Source organism: Lithobates pipiens, unplaced genomic scaffold, assembly GCF_037356315.1.
Source record: "Lithobates pipiens isolate NorthernLeopardFrog02 unplaced genomic scaffold, aLitPip1_a1.2 Scaffold_13, whole genome shotgun sequence".
In the NCBI taxonomy this organism is placed as follows: domain Eukaryota; kingdom Metazoa; phylum Chordata; class Amphibia; order Anura; family Ranidae; genus Lithobates; species Lithobates pipiens.
This window is the reverse complement of record NW_027507718.1, coordinates 37,645,022-37,665,039: the sequence shown is the minus strand read 5'-3', so window position 1 is coordinate 37,665,039 and position 20,018 is coordinate 37,645,022. Positions and strand designations below refer to the sequence as shown.

At 45.9% G+C, this 20,018-nt stretch overlaps 1 protein-coding gene across 2 annotated transcripts in view; it reads right to left on the bottom strand.

Annotated features, from left to right (window-relative positions):
• VLDLR (very low density lipoprotein receptor) overlaps positions 1-19,629 on the bottom strand; it is a 136,341-nt gene extending 116,712 nt beyond the window's left edge. Inside the window, exon 1 of one of the 2 annotated variants that reach the window (XM_077475019.1) lies at positions 19,034-19,629. In XM_077475019.1, the coding sequence (XP_077331145.1) occupies positions 19,034-19,112 (79 nt within the window). In that variant the 5' untranslated portion in view covers positions 19,113-19,629. The remainder of the gene's footprint in view (positions 1-19,033) is intronic. The other variant, XM_077475018.1, reaches the window with a different exon arrangement.
• Positions 19,630-20,018: the final 389 nt, after the last annotated feature.

Here is a 20,018-nt window from a genome sequence, read left to right as displayed (position 1 = left end):
TCCACTTGCCACGTCACCTGCCACAAGTTGTGGATTGTCCACTTGCCACGTCACCTGCCACAAGTTGTGGATTGTCCACTTGCCACGTCCCCTGCCACAAGTTATGGATTGTCCACTTGCCACAAGTTATGGATTGTCCACTTGCCGCGTCACCTGCCACAAGTTGTGGATTGTCCACTTGCCACATCACTTGCCACAAGTTGTGGATTGTCCACTTGCCATTGTTTAAAATATTTTTCTAAAGGTTTTTCATCATTTGCAATAATTTGAGATTTTTAATGTAAAAAAAAAAAAGGTCACCTTTAAAAACGCATATAAACGCAAACGCGGGTAAACGCGGTAGCAGCGTTTTACCGCGTTTTGCGTCTGAAACGTGGAAATTTTTGCTTCTGAACGCATTTTTTGCTTCTGGAAAAACGAGATTAAACGCAACTGCATAAAAACGGAAAAAAAAAACGCGACTGTGTGCATGGACACATAGGATAACATTGAATGAGTTCAGGGGCAGTTGAAAAAAACTGTCCAACTGCATCTGAACACGCGTTTAACTGCGTCTCGTGTGCATGAGGCCTTAAGCCCATTGTCAGCTGAAAACTGGATCACAGGAGTGGGGTTTATTCTGCAGTCCTGTGACCTCAGAAGTACAGCCAAACAAGCTTTGGATACACTTTAAACCTGCGGGAAGTGACACAAGACAGCACATAGCACTAACCCCACCACACAGGTCTAATGCAATGCTCCTGTCCAAGTAAGACCAACTGACAAGACCTGAGGAAGACAGTGATGACTTAACCAGTAGCTTCCCTGTGTCCTGAAAGCCTATTCAGACTGAAACTAGGTAAAAAAGTTTATGGCTGGGTTCAAACTGCAGCATGCTCCAGCTCACAGCACAAGTTCTGGCGTGTCCCCATTCACTGTTTCAGGTCAGATTTCAGCCCCAAAACAGACTAAAAGACACCCAGGACTCCTGTGCAATTCACACCAGAGCCGTTGGAGATGTGTGAACCAGTGACACTCTCCTGCTATGCGAATTGTATGCAGAGAAACCCACAGTGTGAAACCAGCCTCTGTCGCGTCGCGCCAGGGTTGCCACATATAGTCCATAAAGTTTGTGTACTTTACTGATAGCATGGCCATGTCTGTTAGGAGCATGCATTCCTTGCTTCAGATATCTTCAACCATGAAGTGCCTAGTGCACTGCTGGTACAAAAATTGTAGCACACAAGCAGTTTAAAACCTGAAATTATTTTCCCCAACCAAAACCACTTAAGACACACACACACACACACACACACCTGGTTAGAAGGCCCATACAGTGACCATTTAAAGCAAGGGAATCTACAAGCGACATGTGGATTTTCCTGAGAAAGCCAAGAGATCTACACAAATGCTAATAAGACGTATTAATCCTGCCACAAGCACACTTATAGAACAATCATCTACATTGAGCATATACAGAGAACATGGTCACGTTTTCAGTGTCTGGCAAGCTTGTAGCCAGACAAGAAGCCTTATTTGTCCCAAATGCCAGTCACTACACAGAGTTAAAGTGGCTGGTACAAGAGTCAGACACACAAGGAAGACGCAAACAGATGGCATTCAGACCAAAGTCATACTGAATCATTACTTCCAATGAAGCTGGCACTAGCATTCAAAAGCATGATGCTTGTTCACTCCATATTTAACCCACTTTTGCTGGTCCTGGCTCAAAAGTGTCATTGTGTAAGGTGCCCTAAAACAAGCTTCAATGTTATGCCACCATGGCCTAGTGAGAGATTTGAACTGCCAGGGTGTTTGTACTTCATGTTACAGGGAGAGAGAAAAAAAAAAAAAAAAAAAAAAAGTAAGGATTCCCTACTTCCCAAAGCTGCCATGGGCACAACATTTTACATATGCTTATAGCTACAAAGAATTCTTAGAGGATGCACCGATATTTAGTTTAACAAGAGTGAATATCTTTTTACAAATTTATATAAAATGGACAGAAGAAAAGTCTTGGATAGCCGCACACCACTCAAGGCATCTTTATTGAAAGATTAAGATTCAAAAACAGTCATATCTTCTTAGGCATAGAAAAACAGGAGAATAGTCAATGGCATAAATCAAAACTGGGTTACTACGTAAAGGCCTCAACTTTGCCCTGCCCAATTCCCTAGACCAGTTTGAGTAATTTATAGATTTACATGCAACCTTACCCTCAAACTTTTTACCACTATCAAAAAGGATAAGGAGCCTGGGAATACCACTTATCCCTCAAAATATGGAAGGATAGAGAGCAGGGATTATAACAATGCCCAACATATAGCCTACACTAATGTATAGAAAGTGCGTCTTTAATAAGAGTCCATAGCAGAGTCCATAAACCCAAAACTGGTCAGCCAATGTTGGAGCAAGTTTGACCAAAAGGGTAGCTTGAAACATGTCCCAACTGTGGAGCATACCAATACATGTGGCATAGGAAGAAGCAGGTTACAGGTAGTGATTGCCAAACATATGCCATGCGGCAATCAACTGTGGTTCACAATTTGTAGTACATGGTCTAATATGCCCCTGTGGTCTATATATACATACACACATACAAAAGTGTCGACCATTCACTACCGTTACATTTTTTGCATCAACATGATCATAATCCATCTGGTCTTAGGCTACTTTACTTGGAAGTTATGGGTGAGGATGCCGATATAAGACTTTGTAGAAGAGAAACCCTTTGGATACATTGCTTAGGGGCCTGAATGTGGGGTTGGATGTTCAGACTCTTGTGACCCCTTCCCCTTGTTAACCTTCATGTGGGTGTCTTTCCACGAGCTCATACCAACATGTCCCATTTTATTCCTTTTTCAGCTAAGTATTTGTATACGTTTATTTTCATATAGTACAATTTTTACTTGCATCTACCATTGTTTGATGACTAGCTGCTATTACCAATTACTATAGCAACAAACTTGGCTTTTGTGTACTCCAATTAGTTTTTATATTAAATTTACCATTTTCTAGTGGTCCAGTTGTCAGATATATCTATATCCATCTTTGCCTATTCATGTCCATGGGGAAATCGTTGTACTGTTCCTGCCCCGGAAGCAATGTCATGCACCTTCCTGAGTTTCCAGGAAGTGCATTTCCCCCCTGGCACTGAGCTGCTACCCTGGGGTCTGGCAAGGTGCTTGGGTGACATCAGGTGTTCACTGATTGGCACACTATAGTGGGGATGATCCTGCTGGGAATTCTGAAGCTTCTGATCCTAGTGTGTGGTTTTTGGACACCTGAGTGCTCAAACAACCCCCCCCCCCCCACACAACCCCTTGACCTGTGCGTTGCTCTTTAAAGATGGATCAGAGTTCAGACCCTTCCAATGACAGTGTAGGAGCATCTGATTTTAGCAAAACAAACAGCCTTCCTATCATAGAAAGACCCTATAAGAGAAATTACAATTCTCACAGTGAAACATCATTCACTTTAAAACAAAAAGATTTGGGCCAACTACTGTTTTTTTTTTTTTTTTTTTTTTTAATTGACCCAAAAAAAATAAATTGGGTTTGAAAGACCGCTAGGCAAATACAGTGTGACAAATCATTGCAGCAATTGACATTTTGTTCCCTAGGGTCTCTGCTAAATGATCTATAGCTATTAGTTTGGAGGTTCCAAGTAATTTATCAAAAAAATAAAATTTGATTTTAACTTAAAGTGCAGAAAAAGCTTTAGACTGAGTAATTAAACTTCCTGCATTTACACATTGTTAACTTGGCAGACTGCCTGGATTTTCTCTTTACATACAGAAGTTTCTCCCTTTGATCTAAGGAGGAAGCATTAGTTACAATTTCTCATGTTAAACTTGGCAGACTGCCCAGATTTTCTTTTGACAGCTGAGTGAGCAGATAAGCATCTCCACTTGTTATATGAAAGAATCGGCAAACTCTGCAATAGAGATAATTGGGGAGGTTGAATCAAGATCACGATTTTTTAACGATCAATTGTGCAGCTCTACTTTATAGTCACTTTCATGGACTCAGAGGTAAGCTGGATTTTGGACCCCTCTACAAGGCTAGTTGTAAACTCATGACCAACTGCGCAGCTCCCCCATCAGCCAACATCTAGCAAAAACCTTCTGACCTGCTAGGTAGTACTTTTGCCAGTCTGGGGTTTGAGGAAACCCCAGAAAAGACCCAATGATACAGTTTTGTTTTATAAATAAAAAAATTTTACTGGCAAAATCTTCATCTTGAGAAGATCAATGTGTCATAAGGGCAACCGCTTCCATGCCTGGGTTTTCCGATTAAGTTATGCTACCAGTGGGTGAAGGTTTAGGGGGCTTGTAATCCTGAAATTTGAGTGTTAAAAATCACTGCCAAAGTGATAGAGACCCACTGCAGTGGAAGGCCATCGGTCAAATTTTGTGCTTCAGGACCCAGCGGCAGTATGGGCAACTTGTTCCAATTCACCCGTAGGCCCAAAGAAGCAAATGTGTTTAGCAATAGGGCCGTGAGGCGAGACGGTCCCAGATCTGAGGAACAGGCGCAAATCAGCGTATAATGCAAGGACGTTCTTGAATATTTCCCACCCTAATTGCTCCTACCTCTGTACTGGCTAAGAGCTCTCGCTATGGGCTCCATCTGTAGAGCAAAAAGAAACTGAGAGGGCAACCTTGCCTAGTGCCTCTACCCATCACAAAAAAAGTCAGAGGGAGAATGCCAGCTGAATTGCCATCCAAGGGTCACTATACAATGTGATCCATCAGCGGAATACAGGGCTGAAACCCATACCCTCCAACACCTTATGTAAATAGTGCCAAATCAAACAGAAGCAAAAGCTTTTGCGATGTCTATAGATACAATGACTTTGGCTGTGTAGTCTGGGGTATCTAGCTGCAGGTGAGTGAACAGCCTCCTCAAATTTATGTCTGTTAGACATTAACCAGACTGTATTCATGCCTGGAATGCCAACAATGGGAGGACCTTGGCCAAAAACACGATGCCAACTTTCGTGAGGATCTCAAGCTCCACATTGAGCAGTGTTATGGGACGATAGGAAGCACATTTCTGGGGATCCTTGCCAGGCTTCAAGAGTAGTACCATATAGGCCTCCATCACAAAAGCTGGGAGGGCCCCATGTTCCAAACAATGTAAAAGAAAAAAAAAATTTGTTCTGTCTGGACCCGGAGCCTTCAGGGGTGGTAATGCTAGCTTCAATTTACAATACTGAAATGCTATTGTCTAGGAGAGCAATATCAGAATCTGACAGTCTAGGAAGGGAAAGCCCTTGTAGCAACTCGTCCAAGTCTTGGGAATCATGGATTAGTGTACAACTTTATTCAAAATAATTGGCTGGCTCTGTAACCAGTCCCACTCCCATTTTTTTTAAACAACTGGTATGCCAACTGGAGCTTTTTGGTGTGCCAAGTTGGCTAACAGCTTGCCATTCTTATATCCTTCAGCAAAGAGACTCTGCCAAGACTCAGTATGTGCAAGGTTTGTAAAATGTAGCAACACAGAACATCGCATATAGTTTCCCTATGGTGGGGAGTTGGTGTGTATTCTCGCACTCTGGCCAGAGCTCACCCCCCCCCCAGTTATGTTCCTTCCTGGCAGAGATGCTCTCCTCTTACCACTGCCTTAAATTCATCCCAAACCAATTAGTCAACCAGTATGCCTCCATGATAGATTGTACTTGGGTGACTACTTGATCTTCCTGCAGACAGTGGGTTATGATCTGAGGTTCTCTCCCCCCCCCCCCCCCTAAATATTCAGAATCAAGTAGATACTATAGCAAGGGAGTGTTGCCAATGTTAAATACTTGGCTAGAATTCACTTATGTGATGAAGATAAATGATACTAGGACATATTAGGGTGCTGCCAATGCCATAGTTCAGTCAGACCTGACATGGATACCCAGGAGCGAAGTCTGTTTAGACACCTTACATTCCACAATACTAGCTTAAGCCTACTATCCATTGAAAAAAAAAAGTAAAGTGCATGAGAACTGAGGCTCAGCTAGTAGCCAGGAAATAGATTGAGAACTCAAAGACATGCCATGCATAATTAAGATTAGAAAACCTGTAGCTGGTTGGTAAACCCCCTCCCCCCCCACTGTTATAACAAACGGCAACACCCCCCACCAGCAAAGAAATCAGGTGCCATGGAAAGAAATCCATCATGGGTTTTGATCTAGCCAATCACAGGCATTGTGTGGAGAAAAAAAAAAAAAAAAAAAAAAAAAAAAAAAAAAAAGCGCCCTTGTACTGCACCTGAATCCAGCTAGGGTAGAGCATGCTGTATTTTAATTCCCTTTCTCTGAGCCTTCTTCTGACATCAGTAAAAGGAGCAACATTTTCTGTGTCAGAAATCTGGGAATAGCATTATGCATGCATTCTCAAACTTCAAATCCTGATGCTTTCTGGCTTCAGCTAGCAGCATGTCATGGTCTCCAATTAAGAAACCTGACCAGGAATGGCTGTGGTGGGGAGCCAGAGGGCCTCATTTCAGTGGCGACTGCACCCCCTCTTCAACATATGTCCTGCCTGATAAGTTTGCACTTGGAGGCCAGATAATTATGCATCCCACAAGCTCAGACGTGGATGCTGAAAAAAAAGTCTGTGTCCACCTCAATCTCCAGTGGTGTCAGTGAGGATATCTGATTACTCCATGCAAACTGCTACATCCTTGTGGTCTGCAGTCTGGCGGGCTGTGTACCAGACACAGGAGCCAAGATGGCGTGGGTGGAGTTAGCCACCGTGCTGTGTTGAGAGCGGAGCTGTCCGAGCAGCTTTTTGGATGCCAAGGATGTAATCTTCTTGCTCACTGTGGTCTCCACTAGTACTGCAGGGGTATAGATTCAGGTAGAAATTGGTTAGACCAGCTTAAATCAGTGTAATATTCAGGATAGCCAGAGCTCTGGGAAGCTAGGTCCTGCCTCTATCACTTCTGATCACGCTCTCCTCCTTTGCCCTTCCCCCTGTACCCAAGGTCTTTGGTGCTCTAAAGCAGGATCTTTAGTCCCCTCTTTGCCCCTTTATTTTGCTGTGGCTGTCGCAGGCCGATTTATGCTTCAGCATAAATGCTTTGTCTGCCGTGTGATCCAGTTCTTTCTCCAGCCCAGGACCAAACAGCAAGTCCCCTGTAAACGAGATCCCACATAGTTAGGCTCTAGACGTGCAGTCCCCCTGTCTGTACAAATTCCATTGATGCATCTGTGATACAAACGATGCCGCGAAGGAGTATGGGGAAAGAATCTGCTCTTTTGCAGTTTCCTCCTTGATGTGGGTCTGTATTGGAGTCAGCCAAAAGTCCAAGTTTCAGGCCACTAGTTATTGCCATAGCTGGTTTTAGGCTTCCCACAACTTCAAGATGGAGTCCATCCTCTTGTCCATTGCAGCAGACAGATAATTTTAGGAGTCTATTTCTGGTAACAGAACTGGGCCCTGGGGCAGCAGATCCTCCCTCTCAGGCAGCATGAGGGGAGGCTCCTCTGACAGGTATAACAGCGTGGAAAACCACAGCCTCTTCGGCCAATGTGGAACAAATATTGAAGAAATTTCCTCAGGACTAGAGGAATACGTTTGAATGGAGGGGGGGGGGGGGGGCGGTGTAGCAAGTGGGAAAAGCCCACTTCTGAGCCAAGGCATCTATCCCTTTGGCCCCCCGCTTCTCTCTAGCGAGAAGTACATTGGAACCTGGGTGTTTGTTCTGTTGGCAAACAAGTCCACCTCTGGGAGACTCCACTTCTGTACCATCAGTTGAAAAACTTCTGCTTTAGGGACCATTCTGACTCGCACACTTGGTGTTGACTCAAAACCTGCCAGGTGGTTGTCCACTCAGATGGATGACCGACAGACCTCATGTTTCTCTCGGCCCAATACAAGATCATACTTGTTAGTCTGATTAAGGATGGACATCTTGTGCCCCCTTGCTTGTTTAGATACGAGACTGCTACCACACTGTCCGAGAGGACCTGTATGTGGTGACCCTTTAGATCTCTGGCAAATGCTCTTAACACTTCCCAGATCACCTGCAACTCTCTCCAGTTGGCTGAGCTTTGGGACTGTACTTTCTCCCAGTGTCCTTAGGCTATTTTTGAACCCAAATGGGCCTCTCAGCCCCAAGCACTGACATCTGGTGATGTGGAGAGACCATAGACCCTGTACTAGGTTCTCTTCACCACGAGACCTCCTGGTCTTTGAAGATAGGCGGATGGTTGTGTCTAGGGATTCCTGTGCCCCGCCTCAGCTGTTCAGGATGTCAGCCTGAAGGTACCTGAAATGAGCCCTTGCCCAAGGAACTGCAGGAATTGTTGCTACCAGAAGACCCAGTCCCGACATAGCTGAGTGGAGGGAAATCACCCAATTGTTTTGCAAAAAGGTTGCCGTCACCTTCACCTTTCAACTCTCTGCCCTGTGAGAAAGATCTTTTGCGTCACTGAGTTCACAAAGAAACCCAGGTACTGCAAGACTTGCGTCAGGATTAAGTGCAACTTTTTTGTTTAGCAACCACCCCAGTCTTTAGAAAGGAAATGGCTGCCTGCAAATCTCCCTGTAGTTGGAGCTCAGAGGGGGCCAAAAAATAAAAAGTCGTCCAAATATGCTATGACCGAGATCCCTTTCAGTCTCAGGGAACCCAATGCTTCTGCTAGGATTCTTGTAAAAATCCTGGGGGATGAGGATAGGTCGAATGGTAGGGCCCTGAATTGAAAATGTTGTTTCTGCCTTCCCCACTGGATTGCTATCCTCAAATATTTGAGAGTCCTCATAGATGGGGACGTGTAGATAGGCTTCCCTCAGATCGAAGGAGGCCATGAAACAATCCGGGGGGGGGGGGGGGGGGGGGAGGATTGACTTTACCATAAAGATTGTTTCCATCTGGAATTTTTGTATGTTACCCAATTGTTTAGAAACTTCATTCAAAATTAGGCTGGGTTCACACTGAAGCGATGCGGGAACGCCGCAAATCCGCGGCGGGTTCCCGCATCGCATGCCTCCCGCCGGCAGTTCACACTGCCCTATGCGGACTGCTGGGAGTGTCAGTGAAACCTTAATGACACCCCCAGATCAGTTCACATATCGCAGTGCGATCTGCAAACTCGGACAGGAATCGGATCGCATGGTGTGAACACCCATGCGATCCGATTCTGCTGCAGACCAAAAAAGGGTCCTGTGCGAGTTTGGAGCGGGAGCGATGCGAATTCAGCCATACTATCTGTATGGCTGAACTCGCATCGCACAGAGATCGGATGTGATTTGCACTGCGAATCACATCCAGGTCTCCTAGCCACAGCAGTGTGAACCCAACCTTAGACAGAATTTGCCTGACTGTTTCTTCACTACAGACACCTGAATAGAAACCGTGGTTTCCCTCCTGTTGGAGCACAAGAACCTGCTGGTCTACCAAATTGCCAATTTGTGACACCAAGGCTGTCACCTTCTGAGCATCTCTGGGAGGTTTGGTTACACATCCTCAGGCAGAGTGTGCTCGAACTGTATTCGATAGCCACCCGCCACCCCCCATTATCCTCAGTATAAAAGCAGTTGGGGGTAGTCTTTTCCCACTGTGGGAGGAACTGCCCCAGTCTCTTCCAAACCACCACCCCCCCGGGAACCAAGTCACTGGGATTTCGTTTTTTTTGGAGAGGAAAAACAGAACGCATCTGTTTTCCCCCTCCCCCACTTTTTTATTAATTTTTTTGGAGCCGACCCATTGGAGGTCTGTCCTTGGATGAAAAAAAAAAAAAAAAAAAGTTTCCCCTTGTGCTTTAGTCTTAGTAGGGAAGATCTTGCCCAAACAAGAGGTCTCCCTCAAAAAAGGGATGCCACATAGCCCAACTTTTGAGGCCGGGTCCCCCGATCAGGATTTCAGCCATAATGCTCTGCAAGATGAATTTATGAGGGCAGCAGTCTTTGCTGAAAGTTTGACCAACTCAGCAGAAGCACCTGCCATATAGCCTTCTGCTTTGTGCGGCATAGGAAGGGAAACCAAAAGTTCCTTCCTGGAGGTCCCACTTTCCAAATGCCCTTGCAATTGTTCCAGCCAGACCTACAGATTATGATCCACTATTGTGGCCAGCGCAGGCTTTAGGTTTGTCATATCTACTTCCCATGACCTTAGCAGCACCTCCATCCTTTTGTCCATGGGTTCCTTGAGGACACCCATGTCATCAAAGGCAAGGTCTGTTGATTTAGTGCACTGGGAGAAGGCTGCGTCTACCTTGGACACCTTGTTCCATACACAGGTGGGATCCTCACTGAAGGGAAAATAGGTTTCTCCGGCTCCACTTACTCTTTTTAATAGAGTCCACCAGCACGCTGTGAACCGGATAAACCCTGGTTGGGTCTTCCTTCAGGGTTTGATACATCCAGTCATGCAAGGAAAAAGACCTGCTCTTTAATTTCAACCGTCTCATAGATCACCCCCCAAATAAAAGGCAACCTCCTTGAGTGAGCCTGTATCTGGGTAAGCTTGTTCCTCGAGTTGGAATCTTTGGATGATGCCACCTCACTTAGGTCATACAAAGAATCCAATTCCTCTCCCCCCTCGGGCGGAAGCATGGGGGGGGGGGGGGGACTGCAGTTGGTTTTGGGGTCTCAATGGACCGAATTTCTTTCTGCACACAAGAAAAGAGAATTACAGGCCCCCATAGCCTCCTTGTAAACCAGTCAAACTGTCAATACAGGGTTTACAGAGGGGCTTGATCCACCCTTCCTTAAACTTGTTCATACATGGACATCTCTTGGGCTCTGCCCAAAGAACTGGAGAGGTCAGGGGGAAGAGAACGAGAGAAGGGAAGCAGACAAGCTACTATAGTGTAAAACCCTTAGCAAATTAGGATGTCCTTCACCAACACCTACGTGCACCCCCACCAGACGCTGACAGGATTTGCAAGACTCATTAGTCCAGATCTGGTTTTAATAGAGGGGGGGGGCTAACAAATAGACCACATAAATAGTCCATCAATCCCCCCCCCCAGCCCTGTAGGTTCAAGGCACACCTGTATCCACCTACCTGAGCTGGTTCAGCCCCACTGCCACATTCAGCTGCATCCATGCTTTTTGGAAGGTAGCAATCCACTTGGAGACGTTTCCTTGAGCTGTGGTGCAGCATTGTTTGCTTGTGGCTGGCACTTTAAAATAAGGCACCCTGGTTCCACTTTCCATGCATGAACCAGAAGTCCCCACCCTTCTCCTGCGTTCTATAGGCCGGAACTCAAGACCTACGCCCACCCCCCACCTGACCCACACCAAATATGATTATTCAGCAGTCAAAAGAGGGAATGTCAGCCCTCGCTGGGCTATTGGGGAGGAGGACGCCGGTCACAGCTGCACTCAACCTGACCAGTGGACCCCAGATGCCTGCCATCCTGTACGCAAACCTTCCCCTTATGGGCAATCCGTTTCAGGGGAATGAGAACTCAAATCCAGCCTCCTCCTCTGGTGGAGAAAAAAAAAAAAAAAAAGACTGAGGATGAAGGGATGGGAGCCACCCTTTAAGGATCTGGTGATGCGTTTCCTGCCTCTGGAGGTGGAGCCTATATCGCTAGTGCTGGCCTGGACAGACGACTAGAGAAAAAGGTGTTCAAGTATTCAAACATACTAGGAAGTTGCGTTACTGATGTCGCTAGCTCACTGCCTGCTCAGTGGTATGTTACTGTACCAATTTGTACATACAGTCTCTACAGAGTTTTTCCCCCCCAGGAGTCCAAGTGTAGTCTTAAAGGAGGGGCACCCCTTAGAGCTATGAGGGGGGTCTGGGTTTGTCCATTTTGTTCTGAAAGTTGAAAAACCCACAGGCCTTAATGAAATACTTTACATCCCTTTTGTAGTAAACTGCAGGGGTGCAGCCTTTCTCGTGTGGGTTTGCCTCACCAGGGGCCCCATGAACTGCAACACCGGCGGGACTTCTTTCCGGGATGTGGGGGTGGAGATCTTTACCAGGTATTTTTTTTCCTGGCCTGTCCAAAGAGCCTCTTCCCCCCCTTTGAGAACTTTTTGCCTGAGCCTCCCTGGCTCTTCTGGCTTGGTTCCAGGTGGTGTCTCTAGATGAAACAAATAACTGAGGAGCCAGCAGGGGAGGAGGAAATTTAAAGATGGCTGGCATGTCATTTCCTATAGAGGGGAGGAGCCAAGGTCTCAGGTGTGGCACCCAAAATTGCTCGAGAGCAAGAACCAGGATCTCTGTGCAAACACAAATCCTGGTTCTTTCAGAAGAGTAGAGAGATCGTGTACATACTAAGTATGATCACCAATCGATCTCTCCTAGACAGTCCCACCCTTCTACAGTTAGAACACCTAGGGAACAGTTAACCCCTTACCTGTCGGTGACATTTATACAGTAATCAGTACATTTTTATAGCACTGATCACTGTATAGTTGTCAATGGTCCCAAAAAAAAAAAAAAAAAAAAAAAAAAGTCTGATTTGTTCACTGCAATATCACAGTCTGATAAAAATTGCAGATCGCTGGCACTACTAGTAAGACATAAAAATGCCATGATTATACCCCATTTTGTAGACACCAACTTTCGCACAAACCAATATACGCCCATTGCAATTTTTTTTTTTTTTTTTTTATTACCAGAAGTGTGTATAAGAATACATACAAGCCTAAACTGAGGGAAAGGAAAAAATAAAAAAAATTTTAGCAAAAAACTACAACAGTTTTTTTTTTTTAAATGGTCAGCCTTTTGTTTATAGCGCAAAAGATAAATACCAAAAGAAAGCTCTATTTGTGTGAAAAAAATATAAAGTAAATTTTGAATGCACACCACACAACAGCACAACTGTCAGTTAAAGAGACCCAGTGCTGCATTGCATAAATTGGCCTGTCATTGAGCAGCCAAATCTTCTGGGGCTGAAGTGGTTAAGCTGCTTGTTATAGCAAATAAATCCACCAAGGGACAGAGAATACATTGGAAAGCCAGGATAGAACAGCCTGCAAAAATCTGAATTATCCCTAGAGAGGGTTGAATAGAGAAGAAAGCAGTCCAGGAAAGGGGTGCAGTCAGCATGCATTTACATTGTAACATTTCCAAACGTCTGATGCAACAGTAGCAAGTGTTGTCTTATAAGTAGTGACGCAGCATTATCCCCCCCCTTTCTTGTGATCACTTGTGAAGCCAACCCAATTCACAAGCATGCAGGAAGCCTGCCAGGTCATGTCTAGTACAAGAGAATGCTGTGCTGGTCATGGTTTAATCACAACTACGGAGATCCACATACTTTGTAGAATCGCTGGACAGTAAAGAGCCCAAAATACCCAAGTATCTGGATAGCCATTCTGCTTCTTGAGACCCTTTCTGGACGAGTCTATAAACATGTCTTCTGCTTCTCAATATTCCTTCCAGGGGTCAGAAGGCATGACTTTCACCCATTGAAGACACTGGAAGTACAAACCACATGAGGCTGTCACTCTTGTTGACAGCCAATAATTCCACATAGAAGCAATGTGATCACGCTGGATCCTAGGACTAAAATAGAAGCCTTTACTACAACTATCCAAACAAAGTACTGAGAAGCATGCCACTTTCCTGCCTATGCTAGCGACAGAAATGTCACCAGCAATAAAGAGGCCTTGCTTTGGTCAGAGGTAGTCTTTTGGAGCAGATCCCCTTCAATACACCAACACTTCCATTTACTTTAATCTGATGATCAACTGAATAAATACCTTCATTACCCATTAAGACATCACTTATTACAAAGTGATGTGTAAACTAAACCGATCCCCTTTCTTATGCATTACACTTCAAACGGATCGGATTGATCAACTGTATTAATTGAACAGATCCCTTTTAAGGGTCAACACACACTTTACAACCTGATACTACAATCTTTTAGATCCAGCAACTTTATAGTATAGTGGACCAATTTTATAATGAGTTAGCGATTTGGCTTTGCCTTAATATTCCATAGTTTTGCCAACTCCCATTCCATTCACACCAGCTGCTGTGTAATGCCTCGTACACACGTTCCGATTATCGGACCACAAAAGTCGCTTTCGGACAGATCGTGCGATAATCTGATCGTTAGTACGCAGCTTTCGACAGCCGATCGCGACAGTCCATCCAACCAAATCCGAAGGGACAAACAGGAAAACTTTGGTCGGATGACAGCCCGTCGTACGACAATCGTATAGCCAGTACAGTATGCGTCCAATAAATGTCGTTCGACAAACACCACGCATGATCGGAAACACGAAAATAAACCAGAAGGACACACAGGTCACACGTATTTGACATCATTTAAAATACGTAGCTACGCACGACGGAAGATTGTTCCAGAATCGTACGACAAAAATCTTACACACATTTTGCACTGTTGTATTCGATCTTAGTTGTATGCAACAAAATGTGAACGATCGGTCGTACGATAATCGGAACGTGTGTACGAGGCATAACAGTCACTAGTGTGTGATCTGGCTGAATAACTGCAGTGCAGGTGCACACTGTTCATTTTTTTTTTTAAATGAACTTTATTGATAAATGTCAGTGACATTTCATCTAGTTCCATTGGCTGCCGCATAGCACAAGGTGGTGATTTGCTTGCCATATGCTTTCAGCACAGTGCTAGACACTTTTCAGAGCATGCTGCCCACACACCACTGCAATGTGGCAGTTATAACCAGCAGATGAGGCTTTTTGCCTCTTCTTGCAGTGGAGCTGTGCTGAAGTATCCACCCTACAGTCCCACCACACCTAGTGTCTACCAATTATCAGGGGCGATATTCATTTTTAGAAGAATCGGTATCACACTTACCAATATTGGGCTCCACCTGCCGTCATCTTTTTTGGGGACCACTATGTCATTGGCCTAAGTAAAAGTCAAGTTTTGCACTGCAGGCCCAGTGCTTGGAGGCATGCAGCATACGTCATTATGCACGTTATGCTGCATGTCTGCAAACATTCTAATGAGTCATTACTTCTACCCACCTAGAGAAAAAAAAAAAACTAACCTCGTATAGTACATGCCACGGAATGGCTGGACCAGTGAGGACATGCCAGCTAGTAGCCACCCAGACTTTAAATGTACAGAATATTGACACCTGATAGACTGAAAGGTGGCAAAATAAATGCGGCATCAACCCTGAAAAAATGTATTTCAGGTGACCTCCTACAATGTACCCTAAAGGATGTTGTACAAGCAGATATATATAGTGTATGGCCAGCTTTACACTTGCAATACTGTCATCCGACCATCCACTGTACAAACCCTTATTTACCCTTTAACACTTCAGATACTGTGACCTGATGTAGCCTCAAAACAGAGCTCCACCCAAAAGTGGGAGCGCAGCATGTTTGCTTCCTCCCCTTCTGCATGGGGGGGGGGGGGTAGATATCCCCTTCCAGGCAAGATCGCCACAATCATTGCTTCTCCACCTGCCCCCACTGCCCTCTGGGAGACAGGTCCCATAAACTAGCAGGACCATTCGGAAAGCACAGAAGGAAATGGTCTGAAGCTGCATGGCTTCACTTCCCATTTCCCTTAATGCCGATGCCTGCACCCGGAGCGGATAGATCGGCTCAGGGTGCAAACATTGCAGGGTCCCTGGACAGGCAAGTGTCCTATTAAAGAGGAAGTAAACCCTGATGAGTTTACTTCCTCTTTCATTCCCTGCAAAGGCAAAGCATAATGGACTACTATGCATCGCATAGTAGCCCATTATGTGTCACTTACCTGACACAGGAGCCAGCGAAGTCGCCGCTGTCCCCCGTAGTCCGCCACATCCATCTTGTTGGTGGGGTCTTGCAGCTCCACCGCTGTCATTCGGCAAAGCCGCGATGACGTCACTCCCGCGCACGGGAGTCGACACGCGCGGCAGCTGCATTCTTGGAAATGCCGCGCTCAGTGCGCCGCTGTCTACGGCGCATGCGCCGTAGACAGCGGTGCCCGTTTTCGGGCAAATATCTCCTAAACCATATAGGTTTAGGAGCTATTGCTTGGACCTACAGGTAAGCCTTAATCTAGGCTTACCTGTAGGTCAAAGTGGTTTGTAAGGGTTTACAACCACTTTAAAATACAGTATTTGTAGCTGCTGACTCAATATCCTCCACCCCAGGCTGGAACTCCTCTTTAAAAAGCAGAGCTAAACCCATTTCCCAAGACCGTAAAATTCAAGGCATGCCAGGAGAAACTAACATTTACTTTTGCCTTCAACTGTCAAGCCATCAATGGATGGCTGGTTTCAGAACAGATCTTGTGTGCAGTACTATTGCTACTGCAGATCATACAAAGATGGCAGCCTCCATGCTGCAAAGTATTGGAGGGGTTTAGCTCCACTTTCACACGTCAGTTACTGTGATCTGCTGTATCCTCAAAGAATGTTAACCCAACATTTCATATTCTCGACACATGCCTGCTGTACCCTGTACTTGTATGAAAGAGTATGCTTCTCTTTATGTTGCTTCCTTTATGAAATCCCTGGTGTTCTTCCCAGTCTTGCCTATCAAAAACAGACCATGCGCTGAGAACTCAGCCTACTATCCTCCCAGAGGACTATTCCTGACACCCCCTGCACAGCCATTCACTGGAAGAGATCAGTGTGCTGCCGTTTCTCTTACTACTGTTCTCTGAGCACTTATACACAAAAAAAAAAAAAAAAAAAAACTCGAAAATGAACTATACACAAATGTTTTGCCTTTCATTTCTAATTTTAAACTCAATGGGTTGCACCCACTAGCCATAGGCTGGACCCTCTAAAGCTTGAAGGACAGTAAATTGGCCCTTTGCTTAGAAAGTCTGGAGAACCTGGACATATACTAGTTAGGCTGGGTTTCCACTAGTGCCACTTGTTGTGACTTTGCAGTCCCAAGTTGCATGACAAGTTGCACACCATGATTTCCAATAAGTAAGTACCATTCATATCTGAGAGACTTAAAGTTGCAGCAACTTCAAAGCAGTCAGTTCACTGGTCCCACTTTAATGCAACTTTGTCAATAAACCTCAATACACAGGCATGGTTTCAAGTCGTGGCAAAAATCATGCAGCTTTCAGCTAAATAGTGGAAACTTGGCCTACATGTGATACAATTTACATTACCAAAATTATTGGGATACCTGCCTTTACAGCCACTAATGGCATCCCAGCCTAGTTTTAGCAGTGCATTTCAGCCACTAGCAGGGTGCTTTTAACCCCCACTAGCGGTTGAAGGAACGGTTAAATGCACTGCTGCTAATGCGACCTGCTGGCAGTGTGAAAAGGGTCCCACTGATCTGTTAAAAAGTGAAGAGGGATCATCTCAATAGGTACATCCGACCATAGTGACTGAGGGGTTAAAGGGTAAGGAGAGGGATCAGTTGCTGTGATCTGCTGAAATGCTAAAGGGATCTGCTCAGTAGGCAAATCAGATCACAGTAATTTAAGTGTTAAAGTGGTTGTAAACCTAGTTACACCACTTTTCCCCTACAGGCAAGCCTATAAATAAAGGCTTATTTGTAGGTACTGGAAATTGGGTTTAAAGGGGATGAGGTGGCAACCCCAACATGAATTACACGGGTTCTGGGGCCGATTAAGGCGGTAATTAAAAGCACTTGGTGCCTTACCTGCATTAAAACCTGTGTAAGCCTTGGGGGATATTTACGAAAGGTAAATCCACTTTGCACTGAAAGTGCAGTCATTCTAAATCTAAGGGGTAGAGCTGAAATGAGGGGAAGCTCTGCTGATTTTTATCATCCAATCATGTGCAAGCTAAAATGCTGTTTTGTCATTTCCATTGCATGTCCCCCTCGGATCTACAGCGACTTTACTTCCAAGCGCACTTTCAGTGCAAAGTGGATTTTCCTTTGGTAAATAACTCCCCATATGTGTTTGGGTTTAAAGGCAACTGACTGGAAAGGGTGCCGAAACCTGCATGGCTTAGGAGTAGGGACGAGCTCAGGCGTGTTTGCACAGCCCACGTGCAGAACCCGCCAGGAAGTCGGCGCAGCGCTGCGCTAATCAGGCAGTGAGACATTTCCTGATGCATGGCTGCAGAGATCGGGGCAATGTCTCACTGCCTGTGATTAGTGCAGCGCTACATTTCCCGATCTCTGCAGCCGCACATTGGGAAAGCGCAGACTTCCTGGCGGGCTCTGCGCGTGGAGTGCGCAAACACGCCGGGTCTCATACTTTAGGAGATATGTACCACAGACATATGCACACTGTAGAAAGGGCAGTCATGCCCTTTCTAAAGGGACTCGTGCTGTGCCCGGTGGGAGTGACATGCGACTCCGGACAGTCACAGAGCCGGAAGGAAGAGGCGTTAAGCACCAATGATGTCGCTGGCAAGTGCAACATAACGGGCTAGTACACGACACATACTAGCTCATTATGAGTTTACTTTGCAGGGAAGTAAAGCCCATCACGGTTTACTTCCTCTTTAAAGGGATCTATTCCGTTACTGTGATCTGATGTGTCTACTGAGTAGATCCCTTTAACTACCATTTAGCACTTGAGCAGATGCATCAGATCCCCTTTCCTTTAACAGTTTAGTTACTAAAAATCGGATGGGTCCACTAATCTGCTCCATCATCTGAACAGATCCCCTGCAATTGGTGCATCAGATCACAGTAACAGATCCCTTTTCCTTTAACACTTTGGTTACTAAAATCGGATGGATCCACTAATCTGCTCCATCATCTGAACAGATCCCCTGCAAGTAACCATTATGACCTCACTCCCTGTGATCTGCTCCATCATCTGAGCAGATCCCCTACAATTAGCCATTATGACCTCGCTTCCTACGATCATCATCTGAACGGATCCCTTTCTTTATGTGGGATATGATGGAGGAGATGAGCTCTTCTCGGTGTGTGCTCCATTGTTTAGCAATAACAAAGACATGAAATAATGAATGGAGTGGAGTGTGGGGGTCAGGCCGGTATACAGACAGAAATATGGATGGGTAGGAGCCCCCTATAAACAGCAGCCATGGAAGAGATAAGACAAAACGTGACAGCAGTGGGTGCCATACCACCATCACCACCCGGGTGCCACCTAGCAGATTAACCCCCTGGTAGCACATTAACCCCCTGGTAGCCGCGCAGTCCTGATGAATGGTGACAGCCCGGCTCCCTGTACTCACCATGGACCCGGTGCAGACAAGCCGTAAGGATCAGTAATAACAGAAGGTGTAAGCCAACCCCCTGGCACGACCTGTTCATCTCGCTGCGCCCCCCAGAGAGCCGGCTGGAGGGAGGTTTGGACACGGCAGGCAATGCCGTCTTTGTAATCCCGGGGAGAAGGTCTCTGGAAGGGAGCAGATGGCGCTCATCCACACTGACCGAGCCGAGAGGGGGGAGTTCTGTACGGGGACACAGGAGACGTGCACTTCCAGGCGACTCCACAGACGCTCCTCTTATAGCAGCGGCGGCAGCTGGATTTGCAGCAGGCGGCGTGAAGATAAGGAGCTGGAGCGGCAGGCAGGCGGCGCCCCTGAGCGAACACTCACAACCGAGCTCCAGCTAGCGTCTCTGTGATCCGTCTCGGCCGCGGATTGCATGATCCGAGAAACTGGGCAGCCTGAGCCAACTGATGAGCGCCGCCGTACAGCGTGTGGGCATGTGGAGAGCTGTCAGCTGACGGGAGGAAGTTATGTCAGCAGAGCACATGGCAGGGAGGGCACGGCTACATGCTGTATAGCTGCTCTACACTGTACATGGTGTAGTATTCTCAGGGAATGCTGTACACGCGCGGTGGGAGGTGTGGGCCCAGCAGCCAATCACGTTACGCGAGTCGTGTCTCTTCTCTGAGGTGAATGTGACTCTGTGTATGAGGGACAAGGTCACTGGGTGAACGTGCTACATTCACACGGTGAATGCAGCTTCTCCTATTCACACACTCGGGTCAATGGAAGTCTACTGTACACCTGGACATCTACAAACGCTTTTTATACATGTATAGGGCTCATTCATGTGTATTCTCTGCATGAAACTAAGCTTATGGCAGGCACAGCTGCCTAGAATCCTGTCCCTAAGGCTGGATTCACACCTATACAATTTTAGTGCTCTTTGCATTTAGCAGATTTGCACTACAGAACGTGTTCCATAGAAAACCAAGTTAAATGGACT